General features: G+C 43.5%; 1 protein-coding gene across 1 annotated transcript in view; it reads right to left on the bottom strand.

The window, feature by feature from the left end:
* The window catches only part of LOC148431257 (sodium/hydrogen exchanger 3-like), a gene marked incomplete at its 3' end in the record, with an annotated part of 56,861 nt that extends 37,789 nt beyond the window's left edge, over positions 1-19,072 (bottom strand). The window contains exons 1-2 of the mRNA XM_088466150.1: positions 18,913-19,072; positions 12,641-12,778 (exon numbers count right to left, since the gene is read on the bottom strand). Of these exons, the coding sequence (XP_088322276.1) occupies positions 12,641-12,778; positions 18,913-19,072 (298 nt within the window). The remainder of the gene's footprint in view (positions 1-12,640; positions 12,779-18,912) is intronic.
* Positions 19,073-21,666: the final 2,594 nt, after the last annotated feature.

A 21,666-nucleotide genomic window follows, 5' to 3' on the forward strand; every position in this document is an offset into this window, starting at 1 on the left:
AAATACCCGCATAGATTATATATTTGAATCCAATTACATTCTCATTTTTACTTTGAAGATTTTTTTTTGCTCTATTATACATATTGTTTCCATCCTATGCATGTGAATACGTGTATTTCTAGAGTTTGTTGTCTGTATTAATAAATATCAGAACATTTTCTTAACATATACTTAGCGTCTATTCTTGTATATATATTCCATTTTTGTGGTTTTAAGGATAAATAAGGTAGCGCAGTCAGATTTATAATTTTATTTTCTATGGGAAACTTGATCTACGTGCTAAAAAAAAATGCGAATTAAAGGGCTTAGAGTAGTTTTTCACGAAAACTGCTCCAAAAGCCCTTTAATACATTTTAGTGAAACTAAAAGAATGTGAAATTGATATGAAACACCCGTTTTCACATTATTTTAGTGAAAAAAAGATTGATAACTAGAGCCCTAAAGGAGAGTTTATAAGAGAATGTAGATGACTTCTGCACTCATATTCAAATATGCGCATCAGTCTTTTCCCAGGGAAAGTTACACGGAAGAACTTAACAGTGAAAGCAATCATTAAAATAATGGTAACATAAGGGTTCAACTACTCAGTTTAACACAGTGTTAGATAAAGACAGATGTAGAAAGATGATTATGACATAAACACAACTGATGAGAGCCATTAGTCTTACCATTGTGTACTTCACTTTAACATACGTCTATAAGACATACTTCATTTAATAGGATCCTACATACTTCATTTAATAGGTTCCTATAACTTTTAAATATGTCAAGAATAGTAGCCTTGACTGGAACATGAGCCAACTTTTATATCTTAAGGTGTAACATATTTGCAGTTGTATACTTTAACTAGACTTTAACTAGACTTTTATTTGGTCCTAAAACAATCTGGTTTGGGTAAGTTTCCATCCAGGTTTTCAAGGATAAAGAAGTAATTAGCACTTAAAATGCACAGCACACTCCACTGACTTCACTAAACTGAAGGTGATTATATAAGCGACCTGTAAACCTTCTGCCTGTACAGGTACAATTGAAACAACGCCAAGCTGAAATAATACAGAGAGGCACGAAGATGACCACATAGTACACTTTCTTGCGGGACAAATTGTGAAACATACCAACTCAGACCCTGATTTAGAATAGTACGCTCTGATGAAGTTCACGCAGTTCTGCAATTTGCTACTGTGCGAAACGCAGGGGAAAGTCCCATGTGCACGGGTGACCTGTAGTTTTACACGCCATTCGCAATGTTTCCGTGATTGCAAGGTCCTCAGCAGACCACTGCGATCCGTGGGCGCTCCTGCGGGGGAGGTGGCCGAAAGTGTTCGCAAAAAGAGGCCGGACTGTGGGCGTGTTAGGGGAATTACAGGGGTGTGTCAGCGCTCACAGAAGACCCACAGTCTCAGAAGCCATTTAGAAGCCATTAGAAAGAAAGTTGTCCCGGAATACGTGCAGCCCAGGACTTATTTGAGGAGTCGATGTGTGTCCGATGTTGCATCGATGATGGTGTGTTCTCAATCCCCGTAGGATCTGTACACAATACAGATAGGGGAAGTGGGTGTAGCAACATTTGCTCAGTCTGTCGCATGCTATTTCTGTGAGTCTGTTAGCAGGCATTAGCATATAATCGCACTTACATTGCGAGCTTAATCTCAGCTGTGAATGCAATAGCACACAACTCTGAATAATGATCATTTGAGGGTTTGCCATGAAAATCCTATGTAAGTGCAGCACAAAGGTTATATCAGAATTTTTGGAAAAAAAAAATGGTGGATGCTTAAAGGTAACCACTAGCACTGAAGTACTAAGAATCACGGAAGTACAGCAATTTTTTGTAGTGTACAACGCAGGAGGGATAGTAATTTTTTACAAGATTATCCCCTCTATATACTAAATGTAGAGTAACTCGTAGGGAAACGGTAGCGATAACCGCTATCCCCAGGGGCGTCTTTAGAGAGCAGCGGGCCTGTGTGCATCCCTCTTTACGGGCTCCCTCCTCTCACGCCGGCAGCCAAATGTCGTGGCTGGCCAGCCACCGCAGAATCAGTAGACTCTGAGCACTAGAGTGTGTCCAGAGTTTACTGCGCGTACGCAGATCGCCCGGGAAAAAGGCGATTTCCTCACAGCGCATGTGGAAAACACTGGAAAAATGGCCGTGGCAGCTATTTTTTCCGGAGTTTTGAGCAGCGCTGAGAGACCCGACGCGGGACCTCGGAGAGGTAAGTTTTAGATAATATGGGTGCAGGGTGTGTGCATTGCAGCCCCCCTGGACCGCACACCTTCCATTATAAATACGTCCCTGGCTGTCCCTGCGAGTTATTTCCCTGGGGTATTGGAGGAGTCTTTCACATTTTTGAAAGACTCCTCCTGGGATACTGACACTGCGCATGTGCACAATGTCAGTTACCTAAGAGACGAAACTGAGATCCCTCCCCTCCGAATATGCCTCCATAGGCAGAAAGCGGTTTACCCAATCTGAGGATGGAGTAAACCAATGGGACCAAACTCCAAAAACATTTGCTTTTCAGAGCTTGCTTTATAGGGGTCAGACTGCAGCCCCCATTGATAATAATGGGAACCACAGACTGCAGCGGAAGTTAGCTTTATGTGAAATCTCCCCCATTAGGCCGTTGTTACATAGTGGTTATCCAAAAAACTATGTGGAAACTCAAGTTTCTGTTATGAAAAACTGGCTTGATAAATAGGCCCCTTAGAGATAAATCAGGTCAACATGTATAACAAATAATGTTTTTGTTAGAATTTCTTGCTTTTGTGCTATTTTAATCAAAGGTCTTTAAATGCAATTTCCCAGTCTCCTGTGTTCGCATCATAATTGATAATATAATTTGTGATGCAAACACATGATTTGTGCTAATAGTTACCTGTAAAGTTGGGTACACATTAGTCAACGTGTGCCCAGAGCGATATCGCCGGCGACGGGACCCGGCATGCGGCAAGTGCATACACACTTGCCAATGCCGCGATGCCAAGTCCGACAGAGGGGGGAGGGTGGGAACGTGTTATTCTGCAGCATGACAACGTTAGCGACATCCCCCGTCGGCCCTGCAGAAGGCCCGACGGGTGATGTCGCTAATGACCCACAGGAACGCGCATATCATGGGTACATACTAGAAGATGTACCTGATATGTTGCTCCAATCCGCGTGATCAGACATCATATCGTCTAGTGTTTACCCACCTTAAGAATTAACCATTTTTAATTTTTATTTTTGGCCAGAATTGTGATCAGTTGTGTGCAGGCAAATTGAACAACAAACTTTAAGTGACATACAGATGTGTTCTCGACTCGTACACCAAAACCTCAATACGCCAAACAGCGCAAGACTACAGGCGTAATTGAGACTCTTTGGGAGTTGCAGCATCTTTTTCTTTAAACTTTGCATTGTACTCACATCACAGATGCAAACGATTCACTGCTCAAAATGTACTGAAAAGCGGCACTGCGACATTTACCAGGCTGGAAATAAAATAAGTTTTAAACTCGTACAAAGTCGCAGATGTAGTACAACAGAACTTGGAGTGAGAAAAAACCTCACCCTCTGTATCACAGCACTTTGTATTCACATTCAGACTCACTGGCACACAGATGTACAAATAAGATGTATATTTTGAGCGTAAAAGATGTTTGGCGCTGCCAAGTGGTCCAGGACGTGACTGAAAAAAACGTGTATGAGGACAGGTCCGTATTCTTCACATGCTCACCATCTCAGACATAGAGATCTCGCTCTGATTTTTTGTGGGTTAGGTTAGGGACCTTTGCATTAATAATCACGGCAGTGCAACTGGCGTAAACCTATGGGGTCAAACGCACGAGAAAAAAGTTTGATATATAGGCCCTATTTACTAAGCCTTGGATGGAGATAAAGTGAATGTAGATAAGGTGCCAGCCAATCAGCTCCTGTCATTTTTCAAACAGACCCAGTGACATGGCAGTTAGGAGCTGATTGGCTGGTACTTTACCTCCGTTCACTTCATCTCCGTCAGAAGGCTTAGTAAATAGACCCCTGGACTGTTAAATTAAAATTCTGAATAATTGTTGTGCATAGTTTAGTTTAGTGACGCTTGTTAGAACTAATTTGGAAACAAACGTTTCTACTGTGAGATGTACTGTAACCAAATAAATGCTACAATGATGTGCCAAGTGGAGTATATTAAAAAGATTTAGGGGCATATGTATTAAAAATCGTGGAAGCGCTGCAATTTTTTCATTCTACTTTACAGCGGGAATAATCATTTTTTACTTGATTATGCCTGCTATGTACTAACATATTTGATAAAGCGCTGTCCCTGTGAAATACTTCCCGGCCCTTTGGAGGAGTTTTCGTGTTTTTGAAAGACTCCCTCACAGTGACTGATACCGCGCTTGTGCGCAATGTCAGTTTGTGAAAATCCTCTGCACCGGACAGAGGCTGCGGAAGAGGGATCGAAAAATCCCTCTTCCCCCCGAAAATGCTTCCATAGGCTATGTTAAAAACGGCTTCTGCCATCTTAGGACGGCGATGGCCTTCGGGACCAATCTCTGAAAAGCTAAGCTATTTGGAGCTTGGTACATAAGATGCAGGCTGCAGTTTCCATTGACAAAAATGGGGACTGCAATCGGCAGCTGTAGTCAGCCTTTGGCCTGGAGACTTTTGGAAAATCCCCTGCACAAGGCTGTTGTTAAATAGAGGTGATAGATAAAAGTATGCACAAACTAGTTTGCATAACTTTATGAAAAACCAGCTTGATAAATAGGTTCCTTAGTACAGGGTGTTTCACTCGCTATTGGCCCCAAAGATTTTCTTATAACTTTTAAAGTAATTAATGTAATTTAGTGAAATGTGACACAGACATACATTGGCCTATGAGAAACATGGGGAAGTTATAGCAAGTGTTGAAAGTGTCCGCCATTTGCATCCAGGCCAGCTGTTCACGCATGCGCAAAGTGAAGGCCAGCTGTTCAAGCATGCACAAAGTGAAGGCCAGCTGTTCAACACCCTAGTCAGCAGCGCTGTCCACAATTCAAATAGGGGAGCCACACCAACTGCCAGTGAGGATGCCAGTGAGGGTGGCAGTTGGTGTAGTTCCCCTATTTGAATTGGAGCCGTCACTGCTAGTCAGTAGGTATTGCTGCTTCTCACAGTGGTGTTGTGTACTGTGGCGTCCACATTTATCGTGTCTGTTACGTGCCGATATGAACATTTAACGACTCAGTTTTCCATCATGTCTGGACACTATATACACGTTGCTCAGCTGTGTACCGGTTCATATCGACAAGTAACACACAGACACCAGGTCGGGCTGTGTCAAATTTCACTAAATGACATCAATTACTTTAACAGTTATAAGAAAAACTTTGGGGCCAATAGCGAGTGAAACACCCTGTATAATATGAATTAAAACATATTATTTATGTATTATTCCATTAAGCATTATTTCTGTTCGAAGCACAGAAACATAGATATACAGTATATTTTATTTTGTTTATTTTAATAAAATGGATATTAAAATCAGTTTTTCCTTCCATTGTATTTACAAATTATAAATGTTCCATGTAATGGTAAATTACAGTAAGCACTAACTGCGCACCTGCAAATTGTTGCAATTATTTCCACATCATTGACCGTGAAATACTCTAATTACACGCATTTGCAACTCGAGTCTAAGGTCAGCAATAAACAACATGTCCAACCAGCATTAGTAGAATATTATTCATTTAAGGAACACTAGTCCTTAAGGCACATGAATAGATTAGGTAACACTGCACATGTGCACTTAGCCTCTCGGACAAAACATATTCTAAGGGCAGATGATAAAAATCACATGAAAATAGTGTCAAAGAAAATACATTTGTTTTGTTGGTATTCACTATCGACATTGATCATTTTTCAAGAGGTTTTCTACTACAGTGAAATATAAAAAAAATTGCAAGAGGTGAACATAAAAAAAAAAATTGTGAGAAAGTAAAAATAAAAGTCAAAAATAAAATAAAAAATAGCTCCTTTCCATAAATTCTACTTCTGTCCCATTTTTTTTTCTTTGGCTGGGATATCGGAACAAACGCGCTCGAAGCGACCAGGCACTTGTCACAGGGGCATACCCAGAGCACTTCTGACATGCTAGACCACCGTTTTTCTGTTGCCCACAGCACTTCTGACATGCTGGACCAGGGCCGTAACTAGGGTGGTGCAGGGCAGGGGGCGCTACTTGGGCCTGTCAATTTTCCTGTTTATTATCTTCTCACTTGTAGCTTCCTCTTCTTTTTATCCCCAGCATCTCCTGGCCTCCCCTATCTCTTCCCTAGCCCTTCACCATGAGGCCATGGCCCAATGCTTGCAACTCCCCCTGAGAGGGATCCATTCCGATCCCTCCCAGCACGTGTGCAGCACTCGATGCATGCGCAGAAGGACTCCCAGGTCTTAAACCCGGAAATCCTTCTATCACAAAGGCCAGCTATTACCGGGAGAGCTGTCCTTTCTATTTATTTTAATTTAAGCATACAGCAGTAATAAACGCTGTTGTGGTTGCGATTAGTGGCGAGATGCATCACAGTTACAATGCGATGCTTCATGCATCCCGCCCAGGGGCAGAAGTATGGGAGACAATGGAGGCGCCTGCCGCCAGGCTCCAGCACTGAAGGGGCACCTCCTCCATTGTCCACAACATATTCACCCCACTTAGGGCTGTAACTATGTACCCGGAGTGTACCGTCACGGCTGCCCAATACATGGCACCTCTTTCCGGCACCTGAGTAGCCACCATACACGAGTGGAGAGCTCTGTGTCAGACCATCATCTGCTGCCATTGTCTATCTATATCCTGTCTGCATGCGAATAGCTACATTACAGTATCAGCAGCTGTGACGAGGGGGGGGGGGGGCACTAAATTATAACTTGCCTCCGGGCATCTGGGATGAACTTACGCCACCCATAATGTCAGAGAGACCTCCTGAAATATTAGCAATCTCCCTGAATCCCTGAAGTGTCTAGCAATCTCCCCTTATTGCACCTTACCCCCATTATGTAGCTGTTATATACTTGGGGAAAAAAATAAATAGAGATATATATGTACAGTACATTCAAATGTGATCATTAAGGCACAATGGGGGAGATGTATTATAGCGGCAGCTACCGTGCCGCTATATCACTTCCTGCTTCGCCTAGCACTAACAGGAAGCACTAACGATGAGATGTAAAAACATCTCATCGGCCGGCGCGGGGGAGCGTTAACTTCCCCCTCTGGCGATCCCCGCTAGAGACCACGGCGCATCAGCCCTGTCATTTACTGCCAAACCCCCCGATCATACATGGGGAGAAGCGGTATCAGCACACATAACGTGCGCTGATACCGCTTCAGCGGTTCATACATCTCCCCCAATGATTCCTGTGGGTAGATACATTTTCAAACATGGTTTCTCATGGCGACAGTATATGGAACCACTTGTAAAACACAATACATGAGCAAGCCGTGGGAAGTATCAGTGTGTTTTCATCAACAAGTAGGTCTTACACTCCGCGCTCATAGGTGCTGCTTTCACAATCTCCCTGAATTGCTTTTTCAAAATTAGGCAAGTTCACCTTGGGTGCCAGAACAGATTATCCTGACACTGATATTGCCGCATAATAGGCATAGGCATTTATCCAAATAATAATAAGTGGAAAGAAATATATAACTATACCCTATATTCTATGTGGCGATTCACAAGCAATACGATTGATATTCAAATAATCAATTTAACAGAATATACATAAGTAAAAAAAAAACATTATATATTATAAAATATTTCACATAATAATGGAAAAAAAACATATAGCAAAACCTATCATTCCTATCCCTAAAAATTTTTATTAATTAGGTAGGAAATTCCTCTGCAGTAGGTAATCCTATACTGGTATATTGATGGTTAGGAGATTCCGATTTATGCAAAATAGACACTGCAAAAGTATACACAAATTCCTGTACAAAGCTATATTTTGGACAAGGTATATTGGGCCTGAATCAGACCCGCTTGCTAGGATGCGTTCGCTCGTAGCTGGCGATGTTTCGTAATGTGCGCATGCATACGCATCGCAGTGCATGTGAACGAACCAGTTTGAGCGATCGGGCAGCGTTTGCTTGCTGCGCATAGACTGTCTAGCTAAGTGAGTGACAGGAGAAACCGTTTGTGGGTGATGACAGGGGATGGTCTTTGAAAACGGGGGGAGTGGAGGTGCGAACGTAGGCGCGCCTGAGCATCTCAACGCCGTTTCTGAGGCGTGCATAATTAAGATGCAGCATCATAGTACACATCACCTGGCTGAACTTTACACTGAAGTGCTCGCAGTGCTTGCGATAGGGTATGGTCAACCACAAGAACTGTGTTCACTTCCGATGGTACCGATGGTTGCATACACTTCCTGGAGATGACGTGCGCAAGTGGGCATCTTTAGACAGGCTGGTGGGCGTCTGCATGCACATAGCGATCGCACACCAGGACATTTTGGGCATGCTTATGCCTTGCCGTGCGATCGTCTGCCTTGCTGATTGATAGCTGAATTTGCATAGGAATCTAGCGAGCGTGCACATCTAGCGAGCAGGTCTGAAGTGAGCCCATTGTCCACAGGTGCACCATACAGCCACTTATAAGAATTCTAAATTTCAGATCCAGAGTGACAGCATTCTTTATGCTATCATTGGAAAGTGCAGACTATACTGCAGTGATTCAATCCCAGCTGTTCGTTCATGCTCCTCTGTAAACTGACCGGATATCTTTCTGCCGATGATTCAATCAAATAGCTTTTTTTTCGGAACTTGACAGTGATACTGTACGCCATTCTGAGATGGTGTACAGCACCTGATACCATTCATAAGCTGCATTTTATAGCTTGTGCAGCAGAGAGATCTTTTCAGATCCCTCCTGCTGTGTTTACTTACCTCCTGCATCTCTGGCTGTTACTGGCTCCCTCCTGTGCTCTTCTGCAGGGGTGCAGGGGGGAGGGGATTGAGGCACCACCCGCAGTGGCTGCAGGGGTTACCGGACCAGCAGCAGCGGCTGCGAGGGGAATGGGATCAGACACCGTCGGCTGTGGGGGTGAGGGGGGGATGGACACCAGAGGCCGTGGAGGGAAGCAGGGCTGAGAAGGCCACCAGCGGCTGCAGTGGGAAGGGGGGGCTGGGATACCTGCTAGGGTACCTCCGGACTCACTGATTTTTGGTCACAAAAAAATCTGCGAGTCTAGGATGAGATCGGGCTGTGAAGGGGTTGCTGTGCTGTTGCTGATATTTTCACACCGCTGCATTGGCAACTGGCCCCCTCACACTTAATTGAACTGACCCTAAAATTGTGAACTGAGGACTTGTATACAAGAGACTGCCTTCGGCTGCAGTTTCTACCTTATAATAACTTAAATTAGCACAGTGTTTTGTTAGAAATTAGACTTTAGCTAATAATGTCACATATGGCATACCTAAGCCTTTGTGTTGGAACCGTGACTCAGTACATTCTACAGCTACAGGTTTCAATAATTAAGCTTAGAAGAATTGCAAAACTTATTGATCACTAACTTATTGATACTGTAGTAAAGCTTGCAAGCTAATATAACCTATATCATCGCCCTGCTCCTGAGTTTTTTTTCCTCCACCACTTTTGTTGTATGTTATATTATTGACTTTAAATTATAGACTGGATTAAGGGCCTGATGCAGCAAGAAACGCACGCTAGTAGACACACGCACCCAGCCGCTGCGAGAATATGCTAATCAATGCATACGCAAGGAGACAGCAGCACAAGATGCAGACGCCAAGCCTCATATTAAACCGCCCATCTCCCTTTACTCAAAGCCTGATCAGTACACAAGATAGCATAAACATCGGTAACACCAAGAACCATCGGACCCATTTGTATATTAGTGGTTGACCTGACCTGCCGCAGGATTTTGTCCACTTCCTGTGTACAGCTTACAGTATGGCTGCATATGCCGCTACACTGCCTTAATTATGCACGCCCCTATAACGGCGTCCCAACGCACTGTCGCGCCTGCGTTCGCCCGAACCCCCCCTCCCGTCACCACCCACAAATGGCACGTCCTGTCAATCAATATCGGAAGGAGTCTGCGTACATGCTGTGTATAGTCTGCGTACGCTTACCCGATCGCACTGGCTAGTTTGTGCACGCGCAGTGCGATGCATACACATGCGCAGTACGTAAACATCGGCCAAGTGCGTGCGTGTGTTCTCTCCTGTGCGTTCCTTGCTGAATCAGGCCCTAAGTTAATAATGCTAAATATATTAAACAAAATTTGTGGGATATCCCCTGAAAACACAGTTTTACCCACAAATATTAGGGATCCCTGGGATTTACCATGGATCATCGATATCTGCCGACTGCCGCGCACCCTCCATTTTCGACTATAAGCAGCACCCGTAGGTCTCTATGCAGGCGACTATGCAATTGAATTTCCAGAGCTTGGCCACGGTCGCTAACACCATCTGCAATATACTTATCGTATACTCTTTCGGAGATGGATACTCTGGATCCCTCTCCATCAACTAATGCATTCGCAGTGCGCACAAAGACACAGGACCAGGAAGCTTTCACTCTACTTCTAGCACTTCACCGGGGTGGGATCTTATTGGAGCCCGTTTCCTGGCAACAGCTTTTTATGTTATTATGTAAATGAGCTTCTTACATTTGTATTTCCAGATGATTCACCTTAGGGGGCCAATTTATAAATCCAGGGATAATATTACAGATCAACCATTAAGGCTAAATGCAATGTTTGTGTTTGCTGGATAACTGCTGGCTTTAGGGGCATACTGTATTTTATTTATTTATTAACAGTTTCTTATATAGCGCAGCATATTCCGTTGCGCTTTAAAATTGAAAACATTAATAGAACAAAACAGGGTGATAACAGACAGATATATAGGTAGGAAGGCCCTGCTCGCAAGTATGTACACTATCAAGCCCTTTTTACTTACAATTAGATATATGTAGCAACAGCCTTAAAGCAGGCGATTTCCCAGGATTCTTCTGCAAATGGCTAATTTTTGCTTCAGACCACAGTCCTTATTCAGGGGCGTTTCTAGAGAGGAGGGGGCCCGTGTGCAGTCTCCGACACTGGCCCCCTCCTCTCTGTCCGGCGGCCGGCAGCGCACTGAGCTGTGCGCGCCCAGCGCCGGAGTTATAGACTCTGGGCACTAGAGTGCACCCAGAGTCTATAGAGTAAGCGCAGGTCACCGGGAAAATGGTTGCAGCGGCTGTTTTCCCTGTACTGCGCACGTGGCGGCCATTTTCCAGTTATTTATACAGCGCCGGAACCCCGCGCCGACGTGGGACTCCGGAGAGGTAAGTAATACTCTGGGTGCAGGGTGTGCGGTGCGGGGCCCCTATGGACCCAGGGGCCGGTGTGCCCTGCACACCCTGCACCCATTATAGATACGCCCCTGTCCCTATTATTCTCAGTGGGGACTGCAGTCTGACCCTAATATCTAGCTCCAAAAAGTCTAGCTTTTCCGAGCATGGCCCTGAAGGCTGTAAAGTTGGGGGGAGGGGTCAGGATGACACGATTCAGCGCAAATCGCATCATCGTTCCTCCTGCCATCAACGTTACTCAGTAAGTGGACGGCTGCTGGATCCGGGAGACTTGCCTACTCTACCGGATAGCCGGGAGCGCCACCGTTCCGGGCAAGTATGGCACAGATATTCCTGGTCTCCCAAGTCTAATAAGGTGAGTGATATAAATATATATATATATATATATATATATAATATGCACATATATATATATATATATATATATATATATATCAATATCAGGTCTAATATGCAGAACCATAACTGTTTCTAAATGTAGCACCCAGAGCTATATATAGTTCCAATTTAACTCCAAAGAATGCCCAGATAAATCCAACTCCCATTTAAATCTCCGAGCCTCCATTGCGACCCACAATCCACAGGAAGTGTTTATAACTACTGTAAAAAGCACAATATTAGAAATTATTACACAATTGCTTTCCTCCTTACACAACAAATAAAGAAAGAAAAAACTAAATTGAGGTTAGATTCCCTGTATCAGTGCTAGTGCTACTCTAGACTATATGAATTCAGGATTTTTCATTAACCTATTTCTAATACAGAAAAGCCACTTAATTACACCCAGCCTCCACTGACCCATTTATAGTGATCACTCAGTAATACTATCCGAATGAAGAGGTGCAGCACAATACAGTACAGCAGAACTATTGACTAATGATTGATTTCAGAGACTTGAGAGAAGGTAAAATAGTTTATAATAGCAGTTTAAATTTAATACATACCTTGCAAGACTAACATAACACCTAGCGGTAACTTGAATAAATATCCACAAGTTTTTTAAATATCAACATTTGACAAGCGCTCCGCTCCCAGGGAGCAGGATAGAGCGCAGGACCAGCGCAACAACAGAGCAAATGGCTGGTTTTAAATAACGTTCAGCAAAACGAGAGCTTCAGTACTTTATACATAGATATTTTGACAAATCTAATAGGCATTCAAAATCAAAGGCACTTGGGTTGATTTACCAGATATATGTAAAAGAAAAAAGAATAGCCTGTTAAAATTACTATTTTAAACTGCAGGTATATTTTAAACTAACAAAAAAGGAAGGAAGGTGACTGTGACTTACCAATTTTGGCTAAACTTGCCACGAGAATCCAGAGGGCGACGAGGTAAGGGTCCTGGACATGGTGCCATTTAAAAGTGACAATCTGAAGCTCGGTGGGCGCATCCCCACCACCCTCATTGCGTATGTCCTCTCCATTCACTAGGGTAAATGCCAGGCACACTGAAATAATTACTGCCAAGCATAAGTGAATATTCTGCATGTTGGTGATCTCACTCAGTGGTTGCTATTTCCTTGCTATATATTGGGCAGGGAACAGAATGATTGTATAAGAATGCAGTGCTTTAAACCTCAAGGCTGTGGGCCGGCTTTTGTGACATCAGGTGATAGAATGTCCTATGGTAGTTGGAGGTGTTTTGTCTGTAACTGTTTAGGGCTTTGTGAGCTGGGCTCAGCCTCTTAAAAAAAATTAAATGAATAAATTTGTTAGCATTCGATTATAACAATTTTTTTCTTTTGGCAGATCCTAATTACCATTGTTTTATTTTACCCATCATTTAATATCCTTTTGTTTCTCTCTTTTCCCTCTTTGCTGGCAATGGCATTGCTACAAGGTGCGAGGGGTGCGGCAGCTACAGGGCCCATCGCCCGAGCTGCGCCCCACTGGACCTGCCTCCCCTGCACCAAGCGCTCACCTTACTCCGCAGAGAGGCGTTCCTTGGACCCTGCCTGCTGGAAGGGTGGTCTCCGCCTGTATTCAGCACCGCCCACACAGCGTTCTCTCTGCCTGCTGGGCTGGATGGTCACGTCACACCAACCAGCATCCCCGCGCCAGGTCATATTCGCCTGCTTTAAGCGCCAACTGCACAGTGTTCTCTCTGCCTACTGGGAGGGGTGATAATGTCACGCCTCCCAGCAATCCTTACACACCAGTGGCAGTGAGAGGGTTATCGCTAGACCCCCTTTGCGTGTGACCAAAAAGGAGTGCTGAATGTGGCCAATATGAGAGGAGTGTGTATGTATGGGGGGGCTAAGTCTGCATTGTAAGCGGGGAAGGGTGCAAATCAGAGCCGTAACTAGACTTTTTGGTGCCCTGTGCCAGAAAGAGCATTGGCGTCCCCATCATTTTTCAAAGGAACATAATGCACCCAAAAAAGGGGAATGGCCTCATGGGGAAGGGCCAAGGAAGAGACAGGGGAGGTCAGGAGATGCTGGGGATGAAATAAGAGGAAGCTACAAGTGAGAATGATAATGAACAGACATTTGACAGGCCCAAACAGCGCCCCCTGCCCTGTGGTGCCCTGTGCCAGGGCACCAGCCGCACTACCCTAGCTACGGCCCTGGTGCAAATTGTCCCCAGTAAGTGTGTGTGGGGGTGCTAAGTGTACCCAGTAAGGGATAAGAGGGACCCTTAAAAGTTTAGCTTTGGTGCCCACAAAGTACTAACTACTGTATGCCCTTGCTGTAGGTCTTTCTTTCGATTATGTTAAGCGGTGGATTATTGGCTACTTATGTTTTTTGAGGAAGTAGGTTCATGGCTTTGCATGGAGAGCGTCTTTTATCAGGGTCAGACTGTGTCAGGTGGGTAGGGGTTAGAGGTAATGTTGTGCCATGATCTTAGACCTAAGCTTTTAGGTCGAGCAAAGCATTTTGGTTTGCCTGAGATTTTGGTTATTCATTTGGGTGGCAATGACAAATGGATGGCTATGGAACAGAGGTGTTCTATGGCAGTGCCATTACAAGGCTCTGGAGCACCCTGTGCTAGCCCCTCCCCCTAAGTCCATGACATTGCACAGTGGGGCGGGGCTGCGGACACTCTGAGCGGCTGTACAAATGTTCTAAAGGTGCTTCGGGCGGCCCTGCTGCAGCAATATTGGCTGCAGGGTTCTGTTCCAGGGACCCTGCTAGCCAGAAGCATTTAACATTGGGCAGCGACGGTGCAGCCCAGAGAGCCCTGTGCTTTGCGCGGTGGCACTGCTCGCACGCCCCTGGTTACTGCCCAGCTCTATAGCAGATGATATGGCTCGTACCTTATCTGCCTAGCCATCTTGTAAGATTATCTGGCTGCTCAATGTTCAGAGATTAGTTTGGCAGGTAGTGATGAATTCTTGGGTTATTGACGGGGCTAGGATAAAGGTGAACTCGGGGAGGGGAGGGGCAAAATTTGTGTTGGTCAATGACGTTGGTGTTACTCTTTCCAGAATTAAGTTTAAATTTTTTTTAGGCCTGATGGGTTGCATTTGACCAAGGAGGGTGGTTGTCTATTCCTTGAAGATCTTTTTTTGTGCTATGGTGGCAGTGCAATGGTTCTGCTATTAGAACCTCACTTTGCGGGAAGGAACGATAGGTCGCAAGTTCTGGTGCAGAATTTCTATTATGTTTGATTTGTTGTAGCTTTAGGTGCTCTCACTGTTTAGCTTGCTGTACCACCCTGATGGGGTGGTACAGCACTCTGTCCCATTAACATGGTCAATGACCAAACATTGACCATAGTACATAGGTCAACATAGTACACAGAACTCCAATGACAGCAAGTTTACCTCTGAGCACCCCCACCACCATGAGACGTGGTACTCTGTAAGTCCCCTACACCCAGTGATGTGTGGTCAGGTGAGGCAGGTGAGGTAGAGCCTTTCCTGTCATACTTAGGTATACTCCAAAGTTTTCACTGTAAAAATGATAAGAAAAAAATGAAAGAAAATATTATAAATATCTACTTTGTATTAATCTAATAATTTTTATAGCCAAAACTCCGGAGTAAAAAGTGTATGGCAGGTGAGCCACTGCCTGCCCTGTCTACTTTTTCTGCACATCCCTGATAAAAACACACCAAATGTCCAGCACTATATACTGCTGCACCTTTGTATAATGCCCACATGTACCCTCGGGTTCATATACTGTGTGTGTAAATCTGTCTATGATACTAGCCAGTGCCTCCCCAGCGATTTACCTCACCACAAGTCATTGCCTCCATCCGTTCTGGTGTCCCAGCGAACACTTCTGTTGCCTTCCGGGAGTTACACCAATTCATTGTACAGATGAGATTAAAGGTCACGCGAAGTGCTGAAGTGTTTAAGTTTATTTGGTGAATGAGACAGAGAGAATGATTCAGAGATGGACGCAAATGCCGTTGGGACTGCGATTCCGCAAGCAGCGGACTTGCGAAAATATGCTGATGACTTAGCTGATGTCTTGTGCACAAAGGCGTCTCGCATTCGCCACTTACATACAGGGGAGCTGACAGCAGTGGCAGGCCCGGGTGGAAGGGGGCCAAAATAATAATGAAAAAAAATTTTTTTGCAGCGCCACTTAGCGGTGCTGCATGCCGGGGAGGGAGGCGCTGTGAGCCCCTCAGCCTGCCGCAAAGCTAGGAGGGGGCGTGACCAGTGTGATCGCTCCGTCCCATATAGGTAGCAGCCGCGAACAGTCTTCTACTGCAGCCCAGCACACAGCAGTGCCTGCTGGGCTGCTGAGGTGTGGTGCCGCCAGACCCGGCCCGCGCCGCAAGCCTGGGCACGGGTAATTAGTACCCATCCCCCCTCCTCAGCGCCCCTGCTTACATATAAAAGCAGGAACATCAGAAACATTGGTCACATATCAAACTTGTGAGTAAGCAAATACTGTCTCAGAATGAGTGGTTTTCCTAAAGTGCCTGGGGCTCCGCAGCTGCGAATGAATTTGCAGAGGTTCACTAGAGCATGCTCAGAAAACGGTCACAACACTCCTACATTTTTCTAAACACCCCCTGTTACCTCCCCCAAATGCTGACTATCTGTCACTCACTTTGTGAAGAAATACTTACTGCCACCGCAGTTCCTAATCCATCACCGCATGTGCGCAGTGCGTTAAAGGCGCATGGACAGTGTCAAAGAATCGCTTCGCTGTGTCCAACATCGACATTGAGTCAGGGCCAGAGTTAAACTAAAGTAACTGTCATCGCAGATGCCAATCCGCACATGCGCAGTACAGATCCTGCGCAAGCGTCGCCCGGCAACCATCGGAGTTCTACGCATGCCATCAGGTTTGCATACATCTCTGAAGACGGACCACAGTTACATGTATCAAGCTTCTGTATTACGGCAATTAACTCATTACTGAACTGGGAACATAAATCCTGTGGAAAACTAAAGGTTAACTTACTTTGAGATCAATTACTCTGTGTATAGTCACAGTCCTGTGTGGTAGCGAATTCGTTTGTTTTCCCATTGTCATTGTACAGGAAGTTTAATTTGAACATAGTTCCCTCCTACAAGCAAGATGTGTTAATTGAATTGCCTTGAAAGGAATGTTGAATTTGATCTGATTTCTAAGTGATTAGGATTAAAAAGACATATTAAAATACAATGCCCTTCAAGCCTATGTACTGTTAGCTACCTTAATCGCACACAGGTTTCAAAACACTGCATTAAGTTGAGAACAAATATACATGATATCATTGTGTGGGCAGTGTTTCACAATCGTTTTCTTCTTTTACAACATATTAATAACATTCTCAGTGAATCAGTGTAAGATTTTTTCACAAATATGCCCATTTCCTTTTCGTGTGGTTAAAATAACAAATAATTATACTAACTATATGCAATAAAATATAATGTCAGCTACATCTATACATATCCTATACTTTTCAGAAGAAAACCTATTGTTACTTAAAGGTAAAATCTGGGAAGTGGCCATTTTCCAGGAGATTTGCACATATGCAGTAACGGTGTCCCCAGTACCAAGGCGTGGATGCCATGTTACCGGAGACCTGCGCTTGCACAGTAGACTCTAGCACAATACACCACAGAGAGAAGGGGGCCCGCATGGAGTAGGACTCCCTCCTCTCTTAAACTGGCCCTGCCCTGTGAGCCCATACACCCTCTTCCTGACATGTTGTGTGACCACATAGCACCTGACACCTCCTCTCCTGTCATCCTGTGTGTCCGTATGTGACAGGAACTCTTCAGATATCTAAACTAAATGTGCTCCATACACCTAAACAACTTTTTCATCAGATGAGCCAACCAGCCAACTTTTTCAGCATACCAACCAACTTCTCTCCAACTTGTGATGTCACAGAAGTATGCGGGCAGTGTCTGCCTACTTCTGTTAGAAAAAAAATAAAATAATATATATATATATATATATATAACATTTTTATATATATATATTTTAAACTGTAGCATGTGTATTTATTTATTTATTATTTTTTCTCAATAAAACTTTAGTTTTTTTTCTTTCATTTCTTTAATGGTGAACTACATTTACCAGCATGGCCTAGCTACCAAGGCAAGCTGGCACTTGAAGAACCACAAGTACAAGCTTGCCCTGGCACCAGAGACAGCTGGGACCTGTAATTAGCCCACCAAATATGTGTGGGTTACCACCACATTTGAACTAGCTTACAGCTCAGAGCTGGTTACCCCAAAACTCAGGGGACTACTGGCATTGGTGAATAGAACTGGGCTGGTGGTGCCATAAAAAGGGTCTCCCCCACCATGTCTCCATTCAGCCCCAAGCTGCCAATAACACCAGGACTTTTCCTGGTACCCCTGGGCTTTGGGTATGGGGGTAATAGGTCATTCAAAATAAACAATCTTCCCAGTAAAGTCATGTCCGCAAAACGTGCAGGCCCCAAACCTGGGTATAACCAGCCCTGGATCCAATAACATTAGGATTCTTCCCCATTCCCCAAGTTGGTGGGCACTCACTGGGGTAATAATAAATAAATAATAAAAAGCAATTTGTAGTTGGCAAACTTCAGGTCCCAGCATGGGTCGGCTGCCAAAATATTTGCCAGGGCCTGCTGGCACTTCAAAAACCACAAGTGCCAGCTAGCCCTGGTACCAGGCCCTGCTGGCACCTGCACAAAGCACATACTTTACTTTCAGCCATGTTTTATTGTATACTTACCTGCTTTCACTGCTGCTCCTGTCACTGGTGTGGTCTCCTCTCTGCATCTCAACCAGCTCCAAGAGAGAAGCAGGAAAGAGAACCAAGGTCTTTTAGGGGCCTATTCAAGATGTTAATTATCGAGGTCCGAACGGACCCCGATAATGAACACCCTGACTCGCCGTGGACACCGGAGCAATTCATCATTGCTCCGGCGCTGAGGCAGCTGATCCGAAAATCAGCTGTCCCATCTGTTCCCAGCGAGTGGCTTCACTGCTCCTTTCGGAGCCACATCAAACAGACCCACAGCCATGAAAACCTTTCATTCTTATGTCTAATTTCCCCTTCAATACTACCCCTTACAAGTTTTTCTTTCAGAGATGGGGCGTTCCTATATATAAAAATAGGTTTTTCAGGGATTACTACCCCTAAAATCGTATCTTGCTTTAAAAACTTCCAATTACTCTTAAAAACATTCTCAATTTCTTTAAAATACAAGTTATATTGAGTGATAAAGGCCCATTTAAATTTATCATCTTTTTCACCTTTTTTAATTTTAGTTTTTAGAAGTTCTTTTCTCTCTAGAATTTCTACTTTAATTCTCGTTTTTTCCAGAGTTTTCATCGACTATCTTTTCGCTGAAAATCTATTCGTTAACTCTTCTAGCTGCTGTTTACACACTGTGGGTTCTGTACAGTTCTATTTAATTCTGGAAAACTGCCCAAAAGGAATCCCATCAAGCCATTTAGTGATGCTGACTCGTTCTCTCAATAACACCATTGGAGTCCGTGGGCTTCCTGAAGGTTATTGTAGGAACAGAACCCTCTTTTATATAAATACTTAAATCTAAAAAAGGAAACTTCCACCAAACTCCACGTAAAAGTCAAGTTAATAGATCATTAGTATTCAATTCTTTAAAAAAAAGTTAAAAGGGACTCTTCAGTACCTCTCTAGATGAAGAATATGTCATCTATAAAGCGCTGCCATGACACCAGGTTCACCATGAGGACATCCTCTTGCCAGATCAGATGCACAAATTTGCATAACTGGGGGCGAACCCAGTGCCCATGAGAGTGGAGGTAGAATGACCTGTCAAAATAAAAATAATTATTCAATGAAATAAATTGAATACTCTCTAACATAAAGGATTGTACGGGCTCATCCATATTACTTGAATCCAGAAAGTAAGCAACAGCTGCATGGCCTTTCTCCATTTCAATTATTGTATACAAGGTGCTAACATCTGTACTGCATAGAAAGCCACACTCTTACCCCCCTCCACCCTCCGGTACTCCCAATAATTTTGGGCTGTAATTTATCTGCAATGGTTGACTCATACTTACTACCTTTAGTGCAAACCACAATGGCATTTTTTAAGGATGCACTGCATAGAAAGTCACCTTCTTGCCACTCATATTCTGAAATCTTTCTTAAAGTGTCCCATGTATCCTTAAAAAATGCCTTTGTGGTTTGCACTAAAGGTTGTAACTACGAGTCAACCATGACAGATAAATTACTTATTAGGCTATCACAGCCCAAAATTATTGGGCGTTCCGGATGGTGGAGGGGGTCTTTATGTACTTTTGGGAGTACGTATATGGTGGGAATGGAAGGGTCCTTTATATTCAAAAACTCAAACTCACTTTTAGTGATCACATTGTTCTCTAGAGCGTTTGTAGTTAGATCACATAAGGTTTCCCAATCCTAAATGTGGGATCATTTTTGAGTTTTTGATATGTGGCTCCCTCATTCAGTTGCTTATATATTTCACCCTTATATATCTCCTTATCCATTATGACCACCCCTCACCATTATCTGCCAGCTTTATTATAATATCCTTATCGTTTTTCAATTATGTCATAGCCTCAAATTCTTTTTTTTACTTAAGTTTAATTTCCTTTTCTTATTTGATTGTATTATTTTTTGGATCTCTTGCATACCACCTTATTAAAACACTCTAAACAGCTTTCCCTAGATTGAACTGGATAAAAAGTCGGGGGAGGTTTAAATCATGAACGTTCTAGCAATTCTTGTATTTGACACTCTTCTTTTTCCTTATTTAGAAAAAAAATGTTTAATTGCTAATTTTCGAACGTATTTCTGTATATCCAAAAACACATCAAATGAATTTGGTAAATTAGAGGGTGCGAATTTAAGTCCCTTTTTCAGGACCCTTTTTTCATACTCAGAGTCTTGTTGCTTAAATTAAAGATTTTGGCCCTCGTTTTGTTCAGTATCTTTATTTATATGTTGTTTGTTACTATTTTCAACTATACGTTTCTTTTCATACTTCTTAATTCCCCTTCTTTTTCCCCTTTTTGTTCTTTTCATTGTTTCAACTAGTTTCTGTTCCTCCTTGGTGTTCTCGGGTCCCACTTCAAAAAAAGCTGCTTAAAAGGGGTTTGTTTTTCCCAAGTGTCTTCCTCTAAAATTGAAAACCTATTTGAAAAATTAGTTTGAAAGTTTTTTATCCGGTCCTTTAATTAAACGAACTGAGAACCTCCTAGTTTCCCATCTATTTTTAGGTTTTTCCTCGATACAGGAGCACAGTTTCTCTAATCCATACTGACATTCGCTGAATGTGCCCTGTAAGTCTTATTAGTGAAATTATAGTTAGGAAAATGTTTTGTATGGTTCTTTTTCCTCCAGTGTGGTATCTATTTATTAATATGATCATTAAAGATGGATATATTATTTTCCTCTCCTCTCTCTCTTTGGGGGCTTATATACTTTTGTTCATCTTCTGGTCTAATTAAGATCCCTCCAGTGGCGTCACAAGGGGGGTGTGGACCGCACCCGGGTGTCACCTTCAGCACCCCCCACCACTCCATTGATAACCACGGGCCGGGGAGGTTCGGGTCATGAGGCCACGCCCCCTACCCCAATGTCACGTCCCCTTTTTGTCAGCGCATGGCATCCCTCCCTGCACCGGGTGTCCCTGCGGGGAGGGGTGCCACTGGATCCCTCATATATTTTTTGTGTTTCTTATCTCTCAAATTCCTTGTGCTTCTATTCATTTTTTGCAAAAGATCTTGTTCTGCTATTATAAAATCTTTAAAGGTATTGTTATTGCTTGGAATGTATTGATCTCATTCTTTAATTAAAGAAAAATGTTCCTTCTGTCCATAATTATCAGGTCAATTAAGGCAAATGAACATGCATTCAAATTGGTATCCCACTATTTATTAAAAGTCTCCTCTGCAGAGCTAAAAGAGAGA

The sequence above is a fragment of the Taudactylus pleione genome, unplaced genomic scaffold (genome assembly GCF_031769625.1).
Source record: "Taudactylus pleione unplaced genomic scaffold, aTauple2 ptg002569l, whole genome shotgun sequence".
NCBI lineage: Eukaryota > Metazoa > Chordata > Amphibia > Anura > Myobatrachidae > Taudactylus > Taudactylus pleione.